The sequence below is a fragment of the Elephas maximus genome, chromosome 22 (assembly GCF_024166365.1).
Source record: "Elephas maximus indicus isolate mEleMax1 chromosome 22, mEleMax1 primary haplotype, whole genome shotgun sequence".
Lineage (NCBI taxonomy): Eukaryota > Metazoa > Chordata > Mammalia > Proboscidea > Elephantidae > Elephas > Elephas maximus.
This window is the reverse complement of record NC_064840.1, coordinates 55,775,788-55,798,050: the sequence shown is the minus strand read 5'-3', so window position 1 is coordinate 55,798,050 and position 22,263 is coordinate 55,775,788. Positions and strand designations below refer to the sequence as shown.

The 22,263-nt window shown below is 41.0% G+C and overlaps 2 protein-coding genes across 4 annotated transcripts; both read right to left on the bottom strand.

The window, feature by feature from the left end:
* Window positions 1-797: 797 nt before the first annotated feature.
* LOC126065937 (arylamine N-acetyltransferase 1-like) lies at window positions 798-19,727 on the bottom strand. 3 transcript variants are annotated; one of them, XM_049866568.1, is made up of 2 exons: window positions 19,659-19,727; window positions 798-2,375 (listed from the first exon to the last, which is right to left on the bottom strand). In XM_049866568.1, the coding sequence occupies exon 2, from the start codon at window positions 2,367-2,369 to the stop codon at window positions 1,497-1,499; it is 873 nt and encodes a 290-aa protein (XP_049722525.1). In that variant the 5' UTR covers window positions 2,370-2,375; window positions 19,659-19,727; the 3' UTR covers window positions 798-1,496. The 3 variants fall into 3 exon arrangements, with proteins under 3 accessions (XP_049722525.1, XP_049722524.1, XP_049722526.1); XM_049866567.1 differs by lacking the exon at window positions 19,659-19,727 and adding an exon at window positions 11,054-11,213; XM_049866569.1 differs by lacking the exon at window positions 19,659-19,727 and adding an exon at window positions 9,478-9,515.
* LOC126065939 (arylamine N-acetyltransferase 1-like) lies at window positions 13,620-19,747 on the bottom strand. The gene is made up of 2 exons (XM_049866570.1): window positions 19,659-19,747; window positions 13,620-14,747 (listed from the first exon to the last, which is right to left on the bottom strand). Exon 2 carries the CDS (start codon window positions 14,739-14,741, stop codon window positions 13,869-13,871), a length of 873 nt encoding a protein of 290 aa, XP_049722527.1. The 5' UTR covers window positions 14,742-14,747; window positions 19,659-19,747; the 3' UTR covers window positions 13,620-13,868.
* Window positions 19,748-22,263: the final 2,516 nt, after the last annotated feature.

Sequence of the window (22,263 nt, the reverse complement as noted above, 5' to 3'; positions counted from 1 at the left end):
GCTCCTGTTGCCCACAGCAGCAACCTTGATGAGCCCTCACATAAACTTTTCCCTCTTCCCTGTTTCACTTTCCCTTTCCTCCCCCTCCTACTTCCTGGTTAAAACAAAACAAAACAAAAACTATGCTCGTTGTCCCTGAGTTGATTCTGACTCATAGCAAGGCTATAGGACAGACTAGAACTGCCCCATAGTGTTTCCAAGGGTGTAATCTTACAAGAGCAGATTGCCACATCTTTCTCCCACAGAGTGGTATGTTTGAACCGCTGACTTTTTGATTAGCAGCTGAGTGCTTAACCACTTGACCTGCCAAATAAACTACCTCCAAACAAGTCCCTGAGTGTTATATTGCTATATATAACAGCCATGCCCCTAAGAATCTAACATTCTTTCATTCCAGCCCTCCTTTTCACTTAACCTCATTGTTACGGCCACAAGTTGAAGATGGCTCCGTTTTCAGGGTAACCAAATTCAGACCAGTACTTTCTGAAAAATATCGCCCCACCTTATTAATGAATGCATGAATGCCTATATATTTAGTTGGGCAAACTCCTTGTCATCTATGTTGTCATCAAGATGCTTTCCTCTGTGAAAGTCTGTGTTTTATTCTTAGCATTTATCACAGTGCCTATCTATGCTTTAAGTAAATGTTTATTGATTGAATGACAGTAGGATGATTTGAAATCCAGGTGATCCTACAAACTATGTAGGCCATATCATAGGTATGTAAGCTGGTTTATTTCCAAATATTTTGTAGAACACAAATATCATTTTTAGACACAAATAGCTACATTCTGGAAGTTTAAAATTCTAATGATCCGTTTTACCATATTAAGAAATGTAGCATATTAATAATTATGATTACAAAAAGAATTATGACAGAAATTGTTAGGTGTGTCACTCTTTTGGTACTTAATCACGTGCAGTCACGTGTTGGTTTAAATCTTTTCCTGGAAACTCTTAGGCTATTTGGAAGCAAGTATCATTTCTCATTCTTCTTTGTTGAATTCCAATCCCAAGTTGTATTTTATAAAAAGTAGACATTGGAAAAGACTGGTTGAATTCAATGAAAATGATTTTCTCAACTTACTATTTACTCAACCAAAGGTAAACATTTTCTATGCACTCAATGCTCAGCTAGTTTTCTTGCTTAATTCATTATGTTTTCCAAGATAACCGCAGGCCATCCTTAAAATGCTGTTACTATCTTTAATTTTGAAAAGATGTGTTGTTATGTTTCTTAAAAAGTTATCATTTAATGATATGCATTGAAATTTTTATGGGTGAAATGATTTGATGTCTCAAATTTTCTTCAAAATGAACTGGGGGTGGATGAAATATGATTGGTCATCAGTTGATTGTTGATAAGCTGGGTGATTAATACACAGAATAAGTTTAATATTGTATTTTCTCTAATTTTGTATATGTTTGAAACTTTCCAGATAAAAACTTTTAGTACTTGAAGTAATGCTGATGATAATGTTTTTTTGCTTTTTCCTCTAAATGGTAAAAAGCCAGTCGCCATGTTTGGGCGCAAGCTTTCCCTCCAAAGAGATATTAAATAGATTCTTCAATGTCTCTTCTACTTCATTCTCATTTAGGTCCTTAAACTCTACCAGGTCCATATTGTCCTTATAATTGAATCTTTGAGAGGTGAGGGTGAAGCCCACTAAACAGTAAACCCCTTCTGGCGTCTGCAAGGAACAAAAAGATACACCTGTAAACATAGATGTTGGAGATGTTTGAAGGTATGTATTCACAGACTCAAAATCTTCAATTGATCGAGGCTTGAGTGTAAAAGAGTAGATTTTTCGGTATTTATGTTTATCTAGGAGATTAGAATTAAGAAATTCCTGGTTTGGAATGTACTGCTCTCTCCTGATTTGGTCCAGGTACCAGATTGCACCCTCTTCTCTCAAGCTGAAGATGCCAGGTGTCTGAGGCTGATCCTTCCCAGAAATTAGCTCCACAGGCTGCCACATCTGGTAGGAGCATCCAAACCCAGCATCCACGATGTAGTTCCTGCCATCTATGGTCACCTGAAGCAGGAGGTGAACCATGTTGCTGCTATATTCGTCGACTGGAATGATGTAAACATAACCTCCCAACATTGTGGTCTCAAAACCCATTGTGGTCAGAGCCCAGTACAGGAGGTGGTTGACCTGGAGACACCACCCACCTCGCTTCCTCCTCACAATTTGATCAAAAACGGCCTCTAAGTCGAACTCCATGGCTTCTCCACAGTGCATATTAAGGTTCTCGAAGGGAATGGCTCGGATCTGGTGTTGAAGGATGTCAGTTAATGTTTCCAAGTCCAATTTCTTCCCAGTGTCTGTATACCCAATTCTTTCAAAATATGCTTCAATGTCCATGATCCCCTAAGGCAAGAAAACAAAACAAAAATAAATAAAATTATTTTTGTACTTGGATTTTTTGAGTAGGCTATTATGGCTATAAAGTATTTGAAATATTTAATTACAAACAATTGTTATATACATCTGTAGTAATAATTCATTAGTTTAGTGACTAATTGTAGGAATTGCTTTCACTTGCATAAGTCACAAAATAGTCTTAGTAACCCTCTAAGTACTGTCATTTCCTCCAACTTTTAAGCACGAGTAAATGGAAATCCGGATTAAATGGTGAGCCAAATGATAAACTTCTGATATATCATGTTCATGGTGATGAATAAAAAGAGTTTCCAATTGGTATCAAATAAAACAGGGTTATAAACAGTTCCTGATATAAGCAGGAGAACTATATAGTAGAATACATGGTATCCGTGGTACCTAACATACTGTTTCCTTTTTGGATGGACCATACCCATTAAAAATCCTGATTTATATTCATTGATCCAATAACTACCTATTTTCTACTAATCTAGTGCTTGTTTGCTCTCAAAAATCTTATATTTTAGTGCAGGCGGGGGTGATGCCTACATTCACAAAGTGAATGAATAATAAATAGAACATGCAATTTGTTAGATTTTGATGAATGCTGTGCAGATAACTCCAACGGGGAAAGGGTACAGGAAATGTACAGGTAGAGCTTCAATTTCAAAAAAGGTGGCCAAAGAAAGGTCACTAACCTTTAAGGATATAAAGGAATGAGACACATGAATATCTGTGGGAAGACTGTTCCAGGTAGAGGAACAGAATGTAAAAATCCCTAAAATGGAACACACCTACAATGTTCAAGGAACATCTAGGAAGCCAAGGAGACAGAAGCAGAGTGAGGGATTCAGAGAGCGGATTGAAACGAGTTCAGGTAGGTAGGAGGGGCCTTACAGCCAATGCCAGCCTCTGGGCCTTTATTCTGAGTTAGATGAGAAGGGTTTGTGGAAGGGGGAGAAGAAAAGAGATGCAGTTTGAGCAAAGTGTGATGTAATTAAAATGATTTCAGGCTACTCTGTGAAGGATGGGCTGTACATATGGGGCTGTATGGTCCCACATAGGACCAATTCAAAGCACCTATGCTGTGCAGCCAATGGTTGGCTCATGATGGCATGTGACCCAAGTCAGGTCACTGAGGCACTATTGAGGGGTTTTTCTGAAACTGGGGGGAAGCAGATACTTTCTGTCTGCTGGACTAGAAGCTGGTAGAATATTAACCCAAAGCTACTAGGTTAAACAAACAAAAAAAAAGTCAGCAAAGAATCTGTCAAGCTGATGAATGAAAGACAGAGATGGGAGGAGGAGAGAAAGACCTAGATCAAGCCTAAAGCTATCTCTTGACTTTCCAGTAATGGAACCAAAGAAAGAAAAAAAGTCTTCTTTAGTTTTCTGTCACCTGCTACCAAACAATCCTAATCTAGTGTGGATACTGGGCACCGGGCGCACAGACATCAAGACCAGCCTGTTAATAATGTGGATTGGTTTAAGGTGACATGGCACAAAGCAGCCTGTCTCTGATGTTAATGGCGATAAATTATCTCTACTGTCCTGCCTCATGTCATTTCTTTCAGATTCTCCTACTTCTCTTTTTTAACCCTGCTATCCATCTGTCACTGGAGGCTTGTGTGTCACTGTGATGCTGAACAGTTTTCAGTGAAGCTTCTGGATTAAGAAAGACTAAGAAGAAAGGCCTGGCAATCTACTTCCAAAAATCAGCCAATGAAAACCCTATGGATCATCACGATCTGATCCCATTGTGCATGGGGTCACCATGATTCAGAGGCTGACTCGACGGCAACTAATAACAACATACTTCCCTTATTAGTGTTTTCGACTTTCTCTATTGTTATATCTGTAACATTATTTCTCTTAAATCTATCTGGTTCATTTTATTTCTTCTCATCTTGACTTGCGCCAGCACACTTTTTCAACGTCTATGGAAGCTCTAAAACTTTACACTTATGTGCAGAGAGAACAACTGGAATTTTGCCAGACCATCCTTCATTCTCTCCGGATCCTACACCCAGTATCAGCACTGAGTAAGGTAAGAAGTGAAAACCCATTGCCGTTGAGTCGAATCTAACTTATAGCGACCCTACAGGACAGGGCAGAACTGCTCCATAGAGTTTCTAAGGAGCGCCTGGTGGATTCGAACTGCCGACCTTTTGGTTAGCAGCCATAGCTCTCAACCACTATGCCACCAGGGTTTCCGTGAGAAGTGAAGGTGACCCTAAAAGAAATCAGGTGGTTTACACATGCCTGACAATTTGAGTCTTGTTTAGATCATCATTCTTTCTATTGGGAAATATTTTATACTTCTATTTAAATCCTATAATTTGTTGACTTGCAGTTTACTAATTGCAAATCTATTCAAAAGAAACTAGTTTGTTAGGAACCTGGGTGCAAAAAACGTGTTGTAACCACATTATATTTGAGTAGTCCATAACTACACACAAAGGGCTAATTTTCATTTTTATTTAAAAAGACTTTGAGGTTTCTCCTCTTCTTAGTCCATTTTCTAGAAATAAAAGAAAGATAGCTAAAAAGATAACATAACCTTCCTGAAAAACAAAAGGGGTAGTTCTTGGTAGACCATAAATTGTGAGGATTACCTGAAAATCAAAGCAGAATGGAAATGACTAAAGAGTAAGGTGGCCATCTGGTTTGCATGAAAGAGAGTGTGGAAAGTATAATCACAGGAAGTGGGAGCAATACTGGTGAGGCTGTAAGCTGGCAGGTTGTGGAAACCAATAGGAGAGGGCCCAGAAGCAAACAACCTGATGGTTAGCTGTTATGGGAACAGCAAGGAGAACTGATCCTCTTTTACGCTCCCGACCCTACCGTGCATACACCACACACACCGAAGATTAGTATGTGGTGATAACACATAGTCTTTTTCTAGGAAAGCTGTAATTGGAGATATTTATGGCATTAAAAACAAGGCAATGCCCAGAAAGGCTGTTATTACCAGGGAGGCAATGGAGTACCCACGTACAGCACATCAGCCATCGGGTTATCTCTTGGCTGACCCATCTCCCCTCACCTTCACTTAAAGGAGTAAGGAGTCCAAGCCCAGCCCCAGCTGGATATCTCACTGGTAACAGTGGGTTCAGGAAATAAATAAAAGGTGTAGACAGAGCCACACAAGCATGAATATGGTGAAAAAATGGTATGCAGATATGGCATTAGATGGAGGTAAGAAGAAAAGACATAGCATGTAAATGTTAGAAAAAAAGTAGACAATCAATTCAAGAAGAAAAATAAACTGAATGCTAGAAAGAAATTCTTCATGGGTACTTGGAACTATAGAACACTGAAAACGGACTCCATAACTAAACAGCTAAAAAATAAGATGATAAAATGATACAGTGTTATGGAAAGAAAACACTTTAGACCTGAGGAAACGTTAAAGTCATAAACAGAGCTAACACATAATTAATCATAAACAGCAAAGAGCTGAATAAAAAAACCAAACCCTTTGCCGTCAAGTTGATTCTGACTTATAGCTACCCTATAGGACAGAGTAGAACTGTCCCATAGAGTGCCCAAGGGGTGCCTGGTAGATTTGAACTGCTGACCTTTTGGTTAGTAGCTGTAGCTCCTAACCACTGCACCACCTGGGTTTCTAGGAACTGAATAGATACCGTAAAAATATCAAATTGCTTCTGAAGAAGGAAAGCTTGATACAGTAAGTGGTAGTGAAAAAGATAAAGCCATTAAAATAGCCAGAGAGAAGCAAATACATATGGAAAGCAAAGACAATCCAATATAAAGACAATTGGTGCTCCTGAAGAAGAGAACACAAGCACAATAGAAAATGTTAACAAGGAATAGCCAAAATTGAATCTAAAAATCAAGGGAGACCAGGTTCTAGAAAAATCTGATCTAAGATGCTTACCATTGAAACATATTCTGGTGAAATTATTAAAATATAGGGACAGGAATTACCAGGTATAATGAAATAGGAAGTGATGGGCACTGAAGGGAATTGGAGAGTGCATTTGTGTCTAAAGACATTGAAAAAACTTTTTTTTTTTCTTTTAAATCTGGTGATCCAAATAAGACCTATTAGACCTATTGGCCCCCATTATAGGTTCACAAAAGCAAAAGAACAGAACATGCTTAGTGCACCTAGAGAGGGCACATGGGGTTGGTTAGGCTTGAGGATTGAGGCTGGGTGGGGAGAATGCTGTGTGACCTCCACCCAAATGCCTTCAGATCTCTTGGGGCATTTCTCTATGCCTCTGTCTTGGCCTCTCTGTTCTAGGTAATACATGTCCCACCAGGGAAGTTCTCAGTGAATAGTGGGAGGTTATGAAAGCCCAGCTGCCTTGCCTTGAGTCTGGACAAACTCTGAGTGAAAAGGAAGAAGCCAAGCAAGTATGGGAACCAAGCAGAGGCCCAGCCTCACTTTAGCCTGGATGCCAAGCAAGTATGGGAACCAAGCAGAGGCCCAGCCTCACTTTAGCCTCACATCCAGGCTAAAGTGAGGCTGGGCCTCTGCTTGGTTCCCATACTTGCTTGGCTTCTTCCTTTTCCTTTCCCATTCTTCCAATGCCCTTATAGGTTCTCCTGGGAGCACTTCCTGAAGAAGTCACTTGCACAGGAGTCCTTGTCTCAGGGTCTCCTTCTGGGGAACCTGACTTAAGACACATGGGTGCTTCATTTTGAAGAGTGGGGTGAAAGAAAGGCAGACAGGAAGAGGCTGACAGTCAGGACTTTGAAGGTTAGGCAAAAGACTTGCTGTTTTCTGTAAATATAAGGGATGCTTGTTTTGCTGAATGGCCAGTATTCAATAGTTGGAGTGATTGTTGTGATTTATCCCCAAGTGACATGTCACTTCATTTACAAATCACCTTGTTGGATAGTTCCCTGTGTAGCAGGTAGATATGCAGAACCCCTTGTCCAGTTCCCAGCCTCTAGGACTCTTTCATCTGTTTTTAGGTTAAAGAAACCCTTACTTTTCCCCCCAAAGGAAATCTTAAGCAAGAGCCCAATATGGAAGTACTAAAAGAGCCCTGGTGGCGAAGCGGTTAAGAGCTCAGCCTGCACACCAAAAGGTCGGCAGTTCAAAGCCACCAGCTGCTCCTTGGAAACACTATGGGGCAGTTCAACTCTGTCCCATAGGGTTGCTATGTGTAGGAATTGACTCGATGGCACACAACAACAAAAGCAAACTGACATGCTCCTGAGAGTTCTGAGATGCTGCCACCACTCTTCAAGACTACAAGTAGCATAAATACAATTCGGTCCCTACTCCCTCTTGCCACCAGTCCCAGGAAACCACCAATCAGTTTTCTGTCTCTATGGCTTTACCTATCCTCAATATTTCATATAATTGGAAGCATACGATGTGACCTTTTATGCCTGGCTTCTTTCACTGAGCATAATGTTTTTGAGGCTCATCCACATTGTAGCATGTGTCAGTACATCGTTGCTTTTATGGCTGAAGAACATTTCGTTGTATGCAGGTACTACATTTTGTTTACCATTTCATCTGCTGATGGCCATTTGGGTTGTTTCCACCTTTTGCCTATTGTGTATAGTGTTGCTATGACCATTTGTGCACAAGTTTCTGTTTGAGTACCTGTTTTCACTTTTCTTGGGCTTATATCTTGGAGTGGAAATGCTGGGTTGAATGGAAAAAATTTGAGGAGTACTAACGGGTGGCTTTTCTGTCTCTGTCTGTGTGTGTTTTTCCTTTTCCTCCTTTCTCTCTTTCCTTTTGTTTCTGTCCCAGTGAAGACATGGCATCCCACTGGATTGACACTTAGACCCAGCCTTCCACCCCGAAAAGCCTCCCACCAGAGGATTTTCTAGGTGGAAAAACAGAACTTGCAGGAAAGTGCTGTCCAAAGACCATCGATAGTCCTTCATGTCCTGAAGGGCTGGATCCCAGCCTTGGCTCTGGAGAGGTCAGGCTGGTGGTGTGGGGACTGTGGAGCGGCTGGAAACCCCATGCAAAGGGAAACCAAAGCAAACAAAACCTGTTGCTGTGAGTCAATTCTGACTCATAGTGACCCTACAGGACAGAGTAGAATTGTCCCACAGGGTTTCCAAGGAGTGGCTAGTGGCTTCAAACTCCCGATCTTTTGGTTAGCAGCCCTAGCTCTTAACTACTGCGCCATAGCTGAAGATATGTGGAATGAGAGCCCAAGAAAGACAGAAGTTTGGAATGGTTTTTCCTTCCCGCAGGAGAAGGAGGAAACACAGGCTTTTAGGGAAAAACTCTGCTTTTAAAATTGGCTCAGAACTTTTAAAATTTTGTAAAAACCAAACAAAATAAGTCTCCAGGTAGAAGGCGGCTGGGGAGTGGACTGTTAACCACTTCCTCTTGAAATACATGGTGTGGTTAGCTGTTTTGTGTTTGAGGAACTGAAAGGAGGGGCCTGAGGGAGGAGAAAGAAGTTTACCTAGAACTGACAGGCGCTGTTGTGGGTGGGCATAGAGCCAGGCCAGGGCTCCAGAGCGGGTCCCTGAGCAGAGAGCCATTCAGGGCACCTTGGCACCTTGCTCCTGGAGCTGTAAGCTGAGGTAGGGTCCCTTTTACTGTGGGATTTTCCACCAAGTCTGCGGCCGGGAGAAAATGCCCTCAGTCAGCCTGATACTGAGGAGTCCGGTCTCTGTCATTTCTGACTCCTGGAGATCCTGCCCTACTAAGCCTGCCCCCAACATGAGAAAATCCAGCCCTCGACACTGCCAAAAGCACAACTCAACCACACCCTGGAGTTTTGTGTGCATTCAGGGTTTTCTGATTAGGGAATACAAGAGGGTCAGGAATGGTTATGAGCTTGCTGCCCACAAGACTAATTGGACCTTCTGGGACACACACAGTTGGAGAGAGAGGAGGGAGTGGATCACTGTTAAAATTAAAATCCAGTTGAGGAAGTTCCCTTAACAACCTTAGGCACATTATGCTGCACAGCAATTACAGATTAGTATTCAAAGTGTGTGTCAGTCAAACTTTCTGAACCACCTTAGCACTTGAAATTGAAGTAGGCTGTGTTATCTCTTCTTCTGGCCTCACACTTGAGATAAGATTTATCCCCATTATTCCCAAATTCAAAGTACATTACACCTCACATACCAAACTGTCTTAGGACCAGCAACCAGGAAGCAGACCAGCAACCAGGAACCAGGCAGAGAGCAATCCTTGCTCCTAAGCGGAAGGGCCCTCATTGGCTTTCAACACAGTCCTGCCATCAGAGTCCAGTTTAGAATCAGCCCCGGGATCTCTGGGAAACGTAGTTCTGAGGCCTCGGGGAGGGAGTGGAGGCAGCTATCTTACTCAAATCTGTTCATTGAAAAAACTGGATTGTTTGATGAGCCCCTTTTTGGCACAGGCTGTGATGGGTGTGACCTTGTATTTGATACAGTTTCTGCCCTCAGGGTGTGTGAATAAGGTGTTACCCAATTGGGGTCTGTGCCCTGGAGCAGTGGAGCCAATGAAATGTACTCCAAGTCAGAAAGAGTGAGAAAGTTTATTCAGGAGATGTATATACCACCAGGGGATCCGGCAGCAACACAGGGTGCCTCTATGGAGTCCTAAGGAGCGATTTTTTCATCACAGCTTATATATCGTTTTTGCAAGGATTACCTAATGTTTTTAAGCAAGTAGCCCAAAGATAGTCCTATACATCACAAAACAACTACAAGTTAGTCTTTATTAAACTAAAGATATGCATGTCAGACACCTGGACCCTAATCTGTATGTTTGCAACAGACTGAAAAAAACTTACATAAGAATCTCTCAGCTAGTAGAACTGGCCTGCCAAGTCCACTCTGACTGAAATAAGGAGCAAGAAAGAAACTTGCAGACCAAAAGCACCCGGCAGGCTTCCTAGCTTCCATCTTGCAGGCTGAAGGCCACGTCTCAAGAGAACAAAGAAGAGGAGAGACCAAGGCCACAGGAGCAGAGATGGCTCTGCATGCCTTTGGAAGAGACCATTGCAGCTGGTAACAATAAAAAATGCTTGTAGATTACTTACAGCATCATTATGGAGTTAGTTATGTCAAGCTCTCAATCACCCGTTTTGAAAAGGAGAAAATATGTTGCGAGGTATTAGGGCCACAAAGGCTTCCTACCTGTGATGTGAAAGTGAGGGAATGGCAGATCCTTTAAAGCAGGGGGGAGAAGAGGATGGAAGATTTTCACCCCAGGGCACATTTTGGTATTAATTCCTGAAAGACCCCTCTGTTTTTATTTTTCCTCTTTTCACTTCCTGTCCGCACTCACACTCATGTTTCCACCCAAAGTTATCCCTTGTGATCGTCTGCATTGTGGCCATGTATATGGTATGAAGTAATATGCTTCATGTGGTGTTGTGTTTGCATGTGTTTTGAATACACGTAAATGATATTGTCTGTAAGCCTTGCTGTTTATCATGCTTGGCCCTCTAAACTATGTTTTCCAAGAAATCTATTTATGACACTATTGTTGCCTTGTGCTACAACTTCAGCACTTAGTCTTCCAGTTCATTCACCTGTGACCTGCTGCAAGCACATGTGAAACTCTACCTGAAGGCTTTCTCTTGGCCTGTGCTTGGGTGGCTAGATGGTCATGCAAATGAATGCCCCCGGGACCAGTGCTCCGCCCATGATTATGGGAGTTGGAAGATAAATCCCTCTCCTCCCACTTCTTCTTCCTCTTTGGGTGGACTTACTCTGAGACATGGACAACACTCCATGTTCCCGCATCCTCCCACTGGGATTAAGAGGCATTTGTTCATGAAGGTAACCTGCCAAAGTTGTTATTGCTGGTTGCTGTCAATTTAGCTCCAAAACTCACGGTGACCTTATGTACAACAGAAGGAAATGTTGCCTGGTCCCGTGCCATCTTCATGATTGTTGGTATGTTTGAGTTCATCATTGTGACTATTTTGTTAACCCATCTCTATTAGGGTTTCCTGTCTTTTTGCTGACTCTCTTCTTTACAAAATATAATGTCTTCCTCTAGCAATTGGTCTTTCCTGAGAACACGCCCAAAGCAAGTGAACTGAAGTACAACCATCTTTGCTTCCAAGGTGGATTCTGGTTGTATTTGTTCTAAGACTTCTTTGTTATTTTGGCAGTTTGTGGTATACTCAATATTCTCCGCCAACACTACAATTGGAATGCATCAATTCTTCTTCTATCTTCCTTTTTTTCTTGTCTATCTTTCCTATGCTTATGATCTGATTAAAAAAACCATGGCTTGGGTCACTGTGGTTATCAAAGTGACATCTGCTTTTTAAAACTTCAAAGATGTCCTTTGCAATGCATCTGCCCAACATAATATGCCATTCATTTCCTGACTGCTGCTTCTCTGGACTATGATTATTGATCTAAGTAGAGCAAAATCCTTGACAATTTCATTTTTTTTCTTCATTTATTATGAAGTTGCTTATTTGTTGAGTTGTGAGAATTTTTGTTTTCTTCCAGTTCAGGTGTAATTCATACCAAAAGCTACAGTCTTTGACCTTCGTCAGTAAGTGCTTCAAGGCATCTTCATTTTCTGCAATCAAGGTTGTGTCAGTTGCATATCACAGATTGTTAATGAGTCTTCCTCCAATCCTGATGCTGCGTCCTATTCATATTTATTCAGAATACAGATTGAATAAGTAGATGAAAGGACACAACCCTGCCACACACTTTTTCCACTTTCGAATCATGCATTATTTCCTAGTTCTGTTCAAACAACTGCCTCTTGATCCATGTATAGGTTCTGCATGAGCACAATTAAGTGTTCTGGAATTCCTGCTCTTTTGTAACGTTATTGATAATTTCTTATGATATGCACAGTTAAATGCTTTCATGTATTCCATAAAACACAGGTAAACAACTTTCTGGTATTCTCTGCTTTTGGCCAAGATCCTTCTGACATCAGTAATGATACCCTTCTTTCCATGTCCTCTTCTGAGACCAGCTTGAACTTTTGGCAGCTCCTTGTTGATATATAGCTGCACTTGTTTTTGAATTATCTTCAGCAAAATTTTGCTAATGTGATATTAATGGTATTATTTGATAATTCCTACATTCTGTTTGATAGCCTTTCTTTGGAATGGGCATGAATATGGAACTCTTCCAGTCACTTGGCCAGGCAGCTGTCTTCCAAATTTATTGACATAGACCAGTAAGGGCTTCCAGACTGCATCCATTTGCTCTACCATCTCAATTGATATTCAGTCAATTCCTAAAATCAATTCCAGTCAATTCCTAGAGCCTAGTTTTTGGCCAAGGCCTCTATGTACCTTGAATTTCTTCCTTCTGTGCCAGCAGTTCTTGATCATATGCTACATTCTGAATTGTTTGAATGTCAACTAATTATTTTTGGACTGTGACTCTGTATTCCTTCTGTCTTCTTTTGATGCTTTCTGTGTCATTCAATTTTTTTGCCTGTAGGATCCTTCAGTAATGCAGCTTAAGGCTTGTATTTTCTCTTCAGCTCTTTCAGCTTCAGAAATGCTGATAATGTGCTTTCCTTTTGATTTTCTAATCTAGATGTGTACACATCTCATCATAATACTTTGCCTTCTTTCTCATGTGGTCTTTTGAATAAGGAAGACCACAGAAGAACTGATACCTTTGAATTACAGTGTTGGCAAAGAATATTGAATATGTCATATACTGCCAGAAGAATGAACAAATCTATCTTGAGAGAAGTATAGCCAGAGTGCTCCTTAGAAACAAGGATGCTGAGACTTCTGTCTCACCTACTTTGGACATACTATCAGGAGGGACCAGGCCCCGAAAAAGGACATCAGTCTTGGGAAAGCAGATGGTCAGTGAAAAAGAGGAATATCCTCAATGAAATGGAATGACACAGAGGCTGCAACAATGGGCTCAAACATAGCAATGACTATGATGATGGCACAGGACCCGGCAGTGTTTTGTCCTGTTGTACAAAGGGCTGCTATGAGTTTGAACTGACTCGAAGGCACCTAACAACAACAACAAGTTATCAGGCTTGTGGGAGGATGGTGATTGTTTGTTCCTGAAGCCAAAGAATGCTAGTAGGGAGGGAGGAACTACAGCCATTTGGGCCCTCTGAAGGACTGCTTCCTCTTAATGGAAACGATCTTCTCTATATTGTATTACCATATTCTCTGTAAATTCAACATTGAAAAATGTTGAAGATTTTTCAGCATAAATCACAATGTTTCCCAAGATAACCCCAGGCTGTCATAATAAAATGCCATTAGTATTATTAATTTTGAAGAGGTGTATGGTTATGTTTTATTAAAAAATTATAATTTAATGATATGTACTAAAATTTTTATGGGTAAATTGATGATCTAATGTCTAGAATTTCTTCACAATAATTTGGGAGTATAGAAGGAATACAATATGCCATCAGTTGAGGGTTGATGAGCTGGGCGATTAATATGCAGGATAAGTTTAGTATTACATTCTCTTTACTTTTGTATATGTTTGAAAATTTCAAAAATAAAAAGTTTCAATATCTGAAATAATACTGATGACTGTTTTTTGCTCTCTCCTCTAAATGGTAAAAAATCGATTACCATGTTTGGGCACAAGTTTTTTCTGCAAGGAAATATTGAACAAATTCTTCAGCACTTCTTTTACTTGGTCCTCATTTAGGGTCTTAAACTCTACCAGATCCGTATTGTCCTTATAACTGAATTTTCGAGAGGTGAGGGTGAAGCCCACTAAACAGTGAACCCCTTCTTGTGTCTGCAAGGAACAAAAAGATTTGCTTGTAAACACAGATACTGGAGATGTCTGAAGGTCTTCATTTACAAGCTCAAAATCTTCAATTGTTCGAGGCTCAAGAGTAAAAGAGTAGATTTTTCGGTATTTGTTCTTTTCCAGGAGATCAGAATTAACAAACTCTTTATTTGGAATGTACTGCTCTCTTCTGATTTGGTCCAGGTACCAGATTTCTCCCTCTTCTCTCAAGCGGAAAATACAGGGTACCTGAGGTTGATCCTTCCCAGAAATTAGCTCCAGAGGCTGCCACATCTGGTAGGAACGTCCAAACCCAGCATCCACTATGTAGTTTCTGCCATCTATGGTCACCTGCAACAGGAGATGAATCATTTTTTTGCTATATCTGTCACTTTCACTGCTGTAAACATAACCTCCCAACATTGTGGTCTCAAAACCCGTTGTAGTCAGAGCCCAATACAGGAGGTGATTGACCTGGAGACACCATCCACCTCGCTTCCTCCTAACAACTTGATCAAAAATTGCCTTTAAGTCCAACTCCATTGCTTCTTCACAATGGATGTTAAGGTTCTCAAAGGGAATGGCTCGGATCTGGTGTTGAAGGATGTCAGTTAATGTTTCCAAGTCCAATTTCCCCCTAGGGCCTGTATACCCAATTCTTTCAAAATATGCTTCAATGTCCATGATCTCCTAAAGCAAGAAAATAAAACAAAATAAAAAAATAAATAAAATGACTTTTGTACTTGGATTTCTTGAGTGGCTATTTATAGCTATAATGTATTTTAAATACACCCACTCCTCAATTATTGACCAACTTGTTATCTGGTATTTCGTATTTATGACAAGAGTAAAAAATCTAGTATCTGACTATTTTGCCAATTATCAATGTACAATTGGAAGTAATGAACAGAGAGGTGCAAGTTGAGAGTAATGCAGGCTGCGACGGTTAAGCGCAAGTGTCAATTTGGCTAGGCCATAATTTTCAGTGGTTTGGCAGTTATGTAATGATGTAATTTGGCAGTTTCATAATCATGTAGCCATCCTCCATTTTGTGATCTCATGTGGTCATCCTCCATTTTGCACAATGCTGATTTTTGCATAATGACCTGGTCTTTGGAACAAAACCATGTGGAAAAGTAAGTAGTGGGTGTATTTAATTACAAACAATGGTTATAAATATCTGTAGTAATAATTCATTGTTTAGTGATTTTATGTAGGAATTACTTTCACTGTAAGTCATTTAATAATCTCAGTAACCCTGTAAATAATGTCATCTTCAATTTTACTTCCTCCATCTTTTTAACATGGGTAAATGGAAATCCAGAATAAATGATGAGCCAAATGACAAAGCTATATGGTTCCTTTGGTGATGAATAAAATGTGATTCTAATGGTATTAATTAAAATAGGGCTTATAAAGTGTTTCTGGTATCAACAGGAGAATTATACTGAAGAATATATGGTATTCATCATATGTGACCCACTGCATTTTCCCTTCAGCTTAAACTTCCTCTCTCAAAGTCCTACTTTAGGAACAACTTTAGGAACAATTTTAGAGGTAGCACAAGCGTATTCCTAGCCTTGATCTTTATACTAGACACCATGGCTTTTATCCTCCTGGGCCCCAGCCTTACATAGTTAAGTGGGGTTTACCTTGCATTTGATGTGCACAGTCCCTCCTGGAGACGTAATACAATGTTAATGGTGACCCTGGATTTGTACATCTCTGGGGTTCTATAGCTGCTTTGCATCCATTCACCCTTCTAGAACAGTGATGTTATTTCTATTTGGGAACTATCCCTTCCCAAAGTATTTTCATTCATTCATTGGTTCATTCAATAAATAATATGCTGAAAGCCTGCTATGTATTTTCTTCTGATCTAGTACTTATTAAAATCTTATATTTTAGAAGGGTGAGGTGACACAGGTGGAAAATTGAATAAATAAAATCATACAATCTTTTAGATTGTCATGAGTACTCTGGAGAAAACAACTGGGAGGAGCTTCAGTTTCAAATATGGTAAACAAAAAAGCCTCACTAAGATCTTCATGATGGGAGGGGACGAACTGTTCAAGGCAGAGGGAGCAGAGAGTTAAAAGGTCCTAATGTGAAACTACTGGAGTTTTCAGGGAACTTCTAGGAAGCCAGGGTCACTGGAGCAGAGTGAGGGAGACAGAGAGTAGATAAAAATGGAATCAGACAGGTGGTAAGGGGCCTTATACCTGATGTTGGCATTTTGGCTTTTACTGTAAGTGAAATGAGAAATCATTCTAAAGGGGTGGGTCGGGCGGGGGTGGAGGGTTGCTGTTTGAGCAAAGTGTGATGTAATCAACCTGACTTTTCTGGCTACTGTACAATGGGCTCTATGTATTGGGCTCTATGGATAGACATGTGACCCAGTTAGGACCAATTCAAAGCACATATGCTCTGTGCCCAATGCTTGGCTCATGGACGGCATGTGACCCTGAGATTCTATTCAAGGACTTTGCTGAAACTGGTGGCAAGTAGACACTTTCTTTCTCTTGGGCTGGTAGCAGCTGGCAGGATATGAGCCAAAAGGTACTGGGGAAAACCTGCTTAAGAAAAAGGTCAGCAAAAAATTTTGAAGAACAACTGATAGCGCTCAAAGCCTGGATGTTATGGAAGCCACTAAGGGTGGCTCAAAAGCAACCAACCTGATGATTACTTTTCATGGGATCAGTAAGGAATATTGAACCACATTCCATGTCTCAGTTCTCTACCAGATACAGCAAAGAACAGTATGTTCTGACAGCAGTTGGTCTTTTTCTAAGTAATTGGGGCTATTTGGGGAAAATAACAAGGCAGCAATCTAAATAGCTGGTGTCACCAGGGAAAATGTTGGAGTAACCATATACAGAAGATCAGCCTTCAGGTTATCTTCTGGCTGACCCATTTCCCCTCATCTCCAATGAAGGGAGTGAGGAGTCCAAGCCCAGCCCCAGCTAGACATCTCACTATTAACACTAGGTTCAGGAAATGAATAAAAGGCATAGCTGCAGCTGCACAAGTGTGTATATGATGAAAAAATTGTATGCAGATATCATGTGAGACAGAGGTAAGAAGGCAAAAAAAAAATAGCATGTAAATGTTATAAAACAATAGACATCAAAGAAGAAAAATACAGTGAACACTAGAAAGAAATTTTTCATGGGTATTTGGAACTGTAGAACATTAAAATGGACTCAGTAACAAAAGAGCTAAAAAATATGATAAAATGATAGAGTGCTATGAAAAGAAAGACTTCAGACCTGAGGTAACACTGAAGTCATAAACAGAACTAACACATAATTAATTATAAACAGCAAGGAACTGAATAGATACTTCAAAAAATATCAAATTGCTTCTATACAAGGAAAGCTTGGTACTGAAAAAGATAAAGCCATTAAAATAGCCAGAGAGAAGCTAGATATAGAAAGCAGTCAAAGACAATCCAGTATAAAAACAATTGGTGCTTCCGAAGAAGAGAACACAAGTGCAATAGAAAATGTTCACAAGAAAAAGCAAAAATTGAATCAGAAAATCAAGAGACACCAGATTTTAGGAAAATCTGATCTAGTATGCTTACCACTGGAACATATTCTGGTGAAAGTATTGAAATACAGGGGCAGGAATCACCAGGTGTAACAAAATAGGAAGTGATGGACCCTCAAGAGAATTAGAGAGTGTATTTGCCTCTAAAGACATTGAAAAAACTTTTTTTTTTTTAAATATGCTGATCCAAATAAGACCCATTAGACCTATTGGCCCCCATTATAGGTTCACAAAGGCAAAGGAACAGAACATGCTTAGTGCACCTAGAGAGGGCACATGGGGTTGGTTAGGCTTGTGGACTGAGGCTGGATAGGGAGAATGCCATGTGAACCCCACCCACATCCCTTCAGATCTCTTGTACCATTTCTCTACGTCTCTGTCCTGGCCTCTCTGTTCTTATGCTTTTAAGAACCTGCGCAAGGGGCTCTGTTTAGGGGACTCCCCTCCATCAGAGGCAGGTGGACAGTCTTTTGATTTTCTGGATGGAAAAATAGAACTTGCTGGGCAAGTCTGCCCTAAAGATCATCATTCAATAGCCCTTCATGTCCTGAAGGTGTGGGTCCCAGCCTTGGCTGTGGAGCAAATGCCTCCAGAGGCCAGGCAGGTGGTGTGGATCCTTTGCCCCATGCGATGTGAAACAGCTGCTACAGCTCAAGATGTGTGGAATGAGGGTACAAGGCAGCCAGAAGTTCGGAATTTTCCCCCCCAGGAGAAGGAGGAAATACACACTTATAGGTGAAAATTCCATGTTTTTAAATTTGGCTCAGAACTTTTTAAAATTTATAAAAGCCAAACAAAGTAAGTCCCCAGGCCCAACACAGCTGGAGAGTGGACTACTAACCACTTCCTTTTGAGACTCAGGGTGTGGTTGTGTTTGAGGAGCTAAAGGAGGGGCCTGAGGAAGGAGACCTGGTGCTTCAATGGTTAGAAGGTACAGCTGCTAACCAAAAGGTTGGCAGTTTGAATCGAGTTAACAGCAACAGGTTTGGTTTTTAGTTTTTAAGGAGCAAAGAGAAGTTTGTCAGAGATGACAGGCAGTGTTGTGGGTGGCCATAGAGCCAAGGCCTGAGAACAGGTGTCTGAGCAGAGAGCTATCACAGCGTGTTGGCACCTTGCTTCAGGGGATGCATGCTGAGACAGGGTCCCTTTTACTGTGGGCTTTTCTACGAAGTCTGTGGCTGGGAGATAATGCCCTCAGTCAGCCTGATACTGAGGAGTCCAGCCTCTGTCATTTCTGGCTCCTGGAGATCCTGCCCCTACTAAGCCTACCTCCAGCATGAGAAAATTCACCCCTTGACACTGCAAAAAAGCACAATTCAACCACACCCCAGAGATTTGTAGGCATTAAGGGATTTCTGATTAGGGAATACAGGACTGTCAGGAATGGCGACAAGCTTGCTGCCTACGAGACTAACCGGGCCCTCTGGGACACACAGTTGGGGACAGAGGAGGGAGTAGACCACTGTTAAAAGTTAAAACCAATTGAGGAAGTTCCCTTAAAAAACCGTAGCCACATTACATTACATTATACATATTTAATTCTCACTAAAAAAAAAAAAATTTCAAAGCCCTATTATTAGCAGGATTATTAGCTCCATTTTACTCATAGAGAAACTGAGTCTTACAGGAGCGACTTGCTTGTTTTTGGTGTGGCTGTCACTCTAACCTGAACAGTGAGAATCAGAGGCCTGTTATCTTCACCATTATGCTGTATAGCAGTCACGGATTAGGATTCAAAGCATGTGGCAGTCAAACTTTCTGAACCACCTTAAACCCAAAAAACCATTGCCGTAGAGTCAATTCCTACTCATAGCGACCCTACAGGACAGAGTAGAACTGCCCCATAGGGCTTCCAAGGAGCGCCCGGCAGATTTGACCTGCCGACCTTTTAGGTTAGCAGCCGTAGCACTTAACCACTACACCACCAGGGTTTCCGAACCACCTTAGGACTTGAAATTAAGGCAGGCCTTTTTTTTTTTGTGGCCTCACACTTGAGAAAAGATTTTTCCACGTCAGCCTCAAATTCAAAGTATATTGAACCTCACTTACCAAGCTGTCCTAAGACCAGTAAGTAACCAGGAAGCCCACCAGCATCCAGGAAGCAGAGCAGGAATGAGGAAGCAGACCAGGAACAGGGAACCAGGCAGAGAGCAGTCCTCAGGCTTGAAGTGGAAGTGCCCTCCTTGACTTTTTGCACAGTCCCGCCCCCTCCCCCACCCCAGTTTAAAATCATCCCCGGGTTCCTGGGAAATGTAGTTCTGAGGCCTTGGGGAACCCAGCTGTCTTATTCAAATATGTTCATTTAAAAAATGTGTAGACTTGATTGAGTGATGAGCCTCATGGCAGGGGCTGTGAGGTGTGTGACCTTGTATTTGACATACTTCCTGCCCTCAGGTTGTGTGAACAAGGCTTTCTACATGTGATGTGGAGGTGAGAGCACGAGAAGGTCAGGGAACAGCAGATCCTTTAATCTAGGGCACGCAGGAGAAGAGGATGAAAGATTTTCACCCTAGGGTGCACTTCTGTTATTAATTTCTGAAAGACCCCTCTGTTTATATTGTTCTTCCTTTTATTTCCCATCCCCACTCACACTCACGTCTCCACCCAAAGGTACCCCGTATAATTGTCTAAGTTGTGCCCACGTATATGGTATGAAGTAATATATGTCATGTGGTTTTGTGTTTGCATGTGTTTTGAATGCACATAAATGATGTCTGTAAGTCTTGCTGTTTATCATGTTTTACACTCTAAAATATGTTTTAAGAAATGTATGTATGACACTATTCTTGCCTTGTGGTACGGCCTCAGCCCTTACTGTTCTAGTACATGCACCTGTGACCTGCTGCAAGAACTTGTGAAACTCTACCTGAAGGCTTTCTCTTGGCCTCAGCTTGGGTGGGTAGAGGGACATGCAAATTAATGCCCTGGGACCAGCACTCAGCCCATGATGATGGAAGTTGGAAGATAAATCTCTCTCCCTGCACTTCTTCCTCCTTGGGTGGGATTGCTCTGAGACATGGACAACACTCCATGTCCCAGAGTCCTCCCAGTGGGATTAAGAGGCATTTGTTCATGATGGTAACCTGCCAAAGTTGCTGTCATTGGTTGCTGTCAAATCAGCTCCAACTCATGGTGACCTTATGTATAAGAGAAGGAAACGTTGCCTGGTCCTGTGCCATCTTCATGATTGTTGGTACGTTTGAGTTCATCATTGTGACTATTTTGTCAATCCATCTCTATTAGCATTTCCCTTCTTTTTGCTGACCCTCTGCTTTACCATACATGATGTCCTTTTCCAGCGATAGGTCTTTCCTGAGAACATGTCCAAAGTAAGTAAGCTGAGGTATCACAATTCTGGCTTCTAAGGTGAATTCTTTCTGCATGTCTTCTGAGATTTATTCGTTTGTTATTTTGGCAGTCCGTAGTATATTCAATATTCTCCACCAACACTATGGTTAGAATGCATGAATCTTCTGTCTTCCATTTTTTATTGTCTACCGTTTCTATGCTTATGTGATTGAAAAAACCATGGCTTGGGTTACTGTAGTCATCAAAGTGACATCTTTGCTTTTTAAGCTTTAAAGATGTCTTTTGCAATGAGTCTGCCCAATGTAATATGTCATTTCATTTCTTGACTACTGCTTCTCTGTATTGTGATTGTTGACCCAAGTAGAACAAAGTCCTTGACAACTTCATTTATCATGAAGTTGCTTATTGGTCCAGTTGTGACAATTTTTCTTTTCTTAACTTTCAGGAGTAATTCATCCTGAAAGCTGTAGTCTTTGACAACCATTAGTGAGTGTTTCAAGTCATCTGCGTTTTCAGCAATCAAGGTGGTGCCAGCTGCATATCACAGGTTGTTACTGAGTCTTCCTCCAATCCTGATGCTGCGTCCTGATCATATTTATTCAGAATACAGATTGAATAAGTAGGTGAAAGGACACAACCATGTCACGCCTTTTCCACCTTCGAATCATGCATTATCCCCTAGTTCTGTTCAAACAACTGCCTCTTCTTGATCCATGTACATGTTCCATATGAGCACAATTAAGTGTTCTGGAATTCCTGTTCTTTTGTAACGTTTTTCATACTTTGTAATGATACGCACAGTTGAATGCCTTCATGTATTCCATAAAACACAGGTGAACGTCTTTCTGGTATTCTCTGGTTTAGGCCAAGATCTTTCTGACATCAGTAATGATATCCCTCTTTCCATGTCCTCTTCTGAAACCAGCTTCAAATTTTGGCAAAACCTTGTTGATGTAAAGCTACAGTCATTTCTGAATTCTCTTCAGCAAAATTTTGCTAGCGTGATATTAATGGTATTATTTGATTTCTGCTTTCTTTTTGATAGCCTTAATTGGAATGGGCATGAATATGGAACTCTTCCAGTTGCTTGTCCAGGTAGCTCTCTTCCAAATTTCTTGACACAAATCTGTAAGTGTTTCCAGATTGCATCTGTTTGCTCTACCATCTCAGTTGGTATTCAGTCAATTCCTGGAACCTTGTTTATTGCCAAGGCCTCAGTGTAGCTTGAATTTCTTCCTTCAGTGCCAGCAGCCCTTCTTCACATGCTACTTTCTGAATTGGTTGAATATCAACTAATTATTTTTGGTACTGTGACTCTGTATGCCTTCCATCTTCTTTTGATGGT

Bases quoted from the DNA above. Each gene is read 5' to 3' on its own strand.
- LOC126065937 (XM_049866567.1), bottom strand. From the start codon at position 11,119: ATGAACAAATGCCTCTTAATCCCAGTGGGAGGATGCGGGAACATGGAG. The intron at 2,376-11,053 runs GTAAGTCCACCC...TTCTTGCCTTAG, and splicing joins AGTGTTGTCCATGTCTCAGA to GGGATCATGGACATTGAAGC.
- LOC126065939 (XM_049866570.1), bottom strand. From the start codon at position 14,741: ATGGACATTGAAGCATATTTTGAAAGAATTGGGTATACAGGCCCTAGG.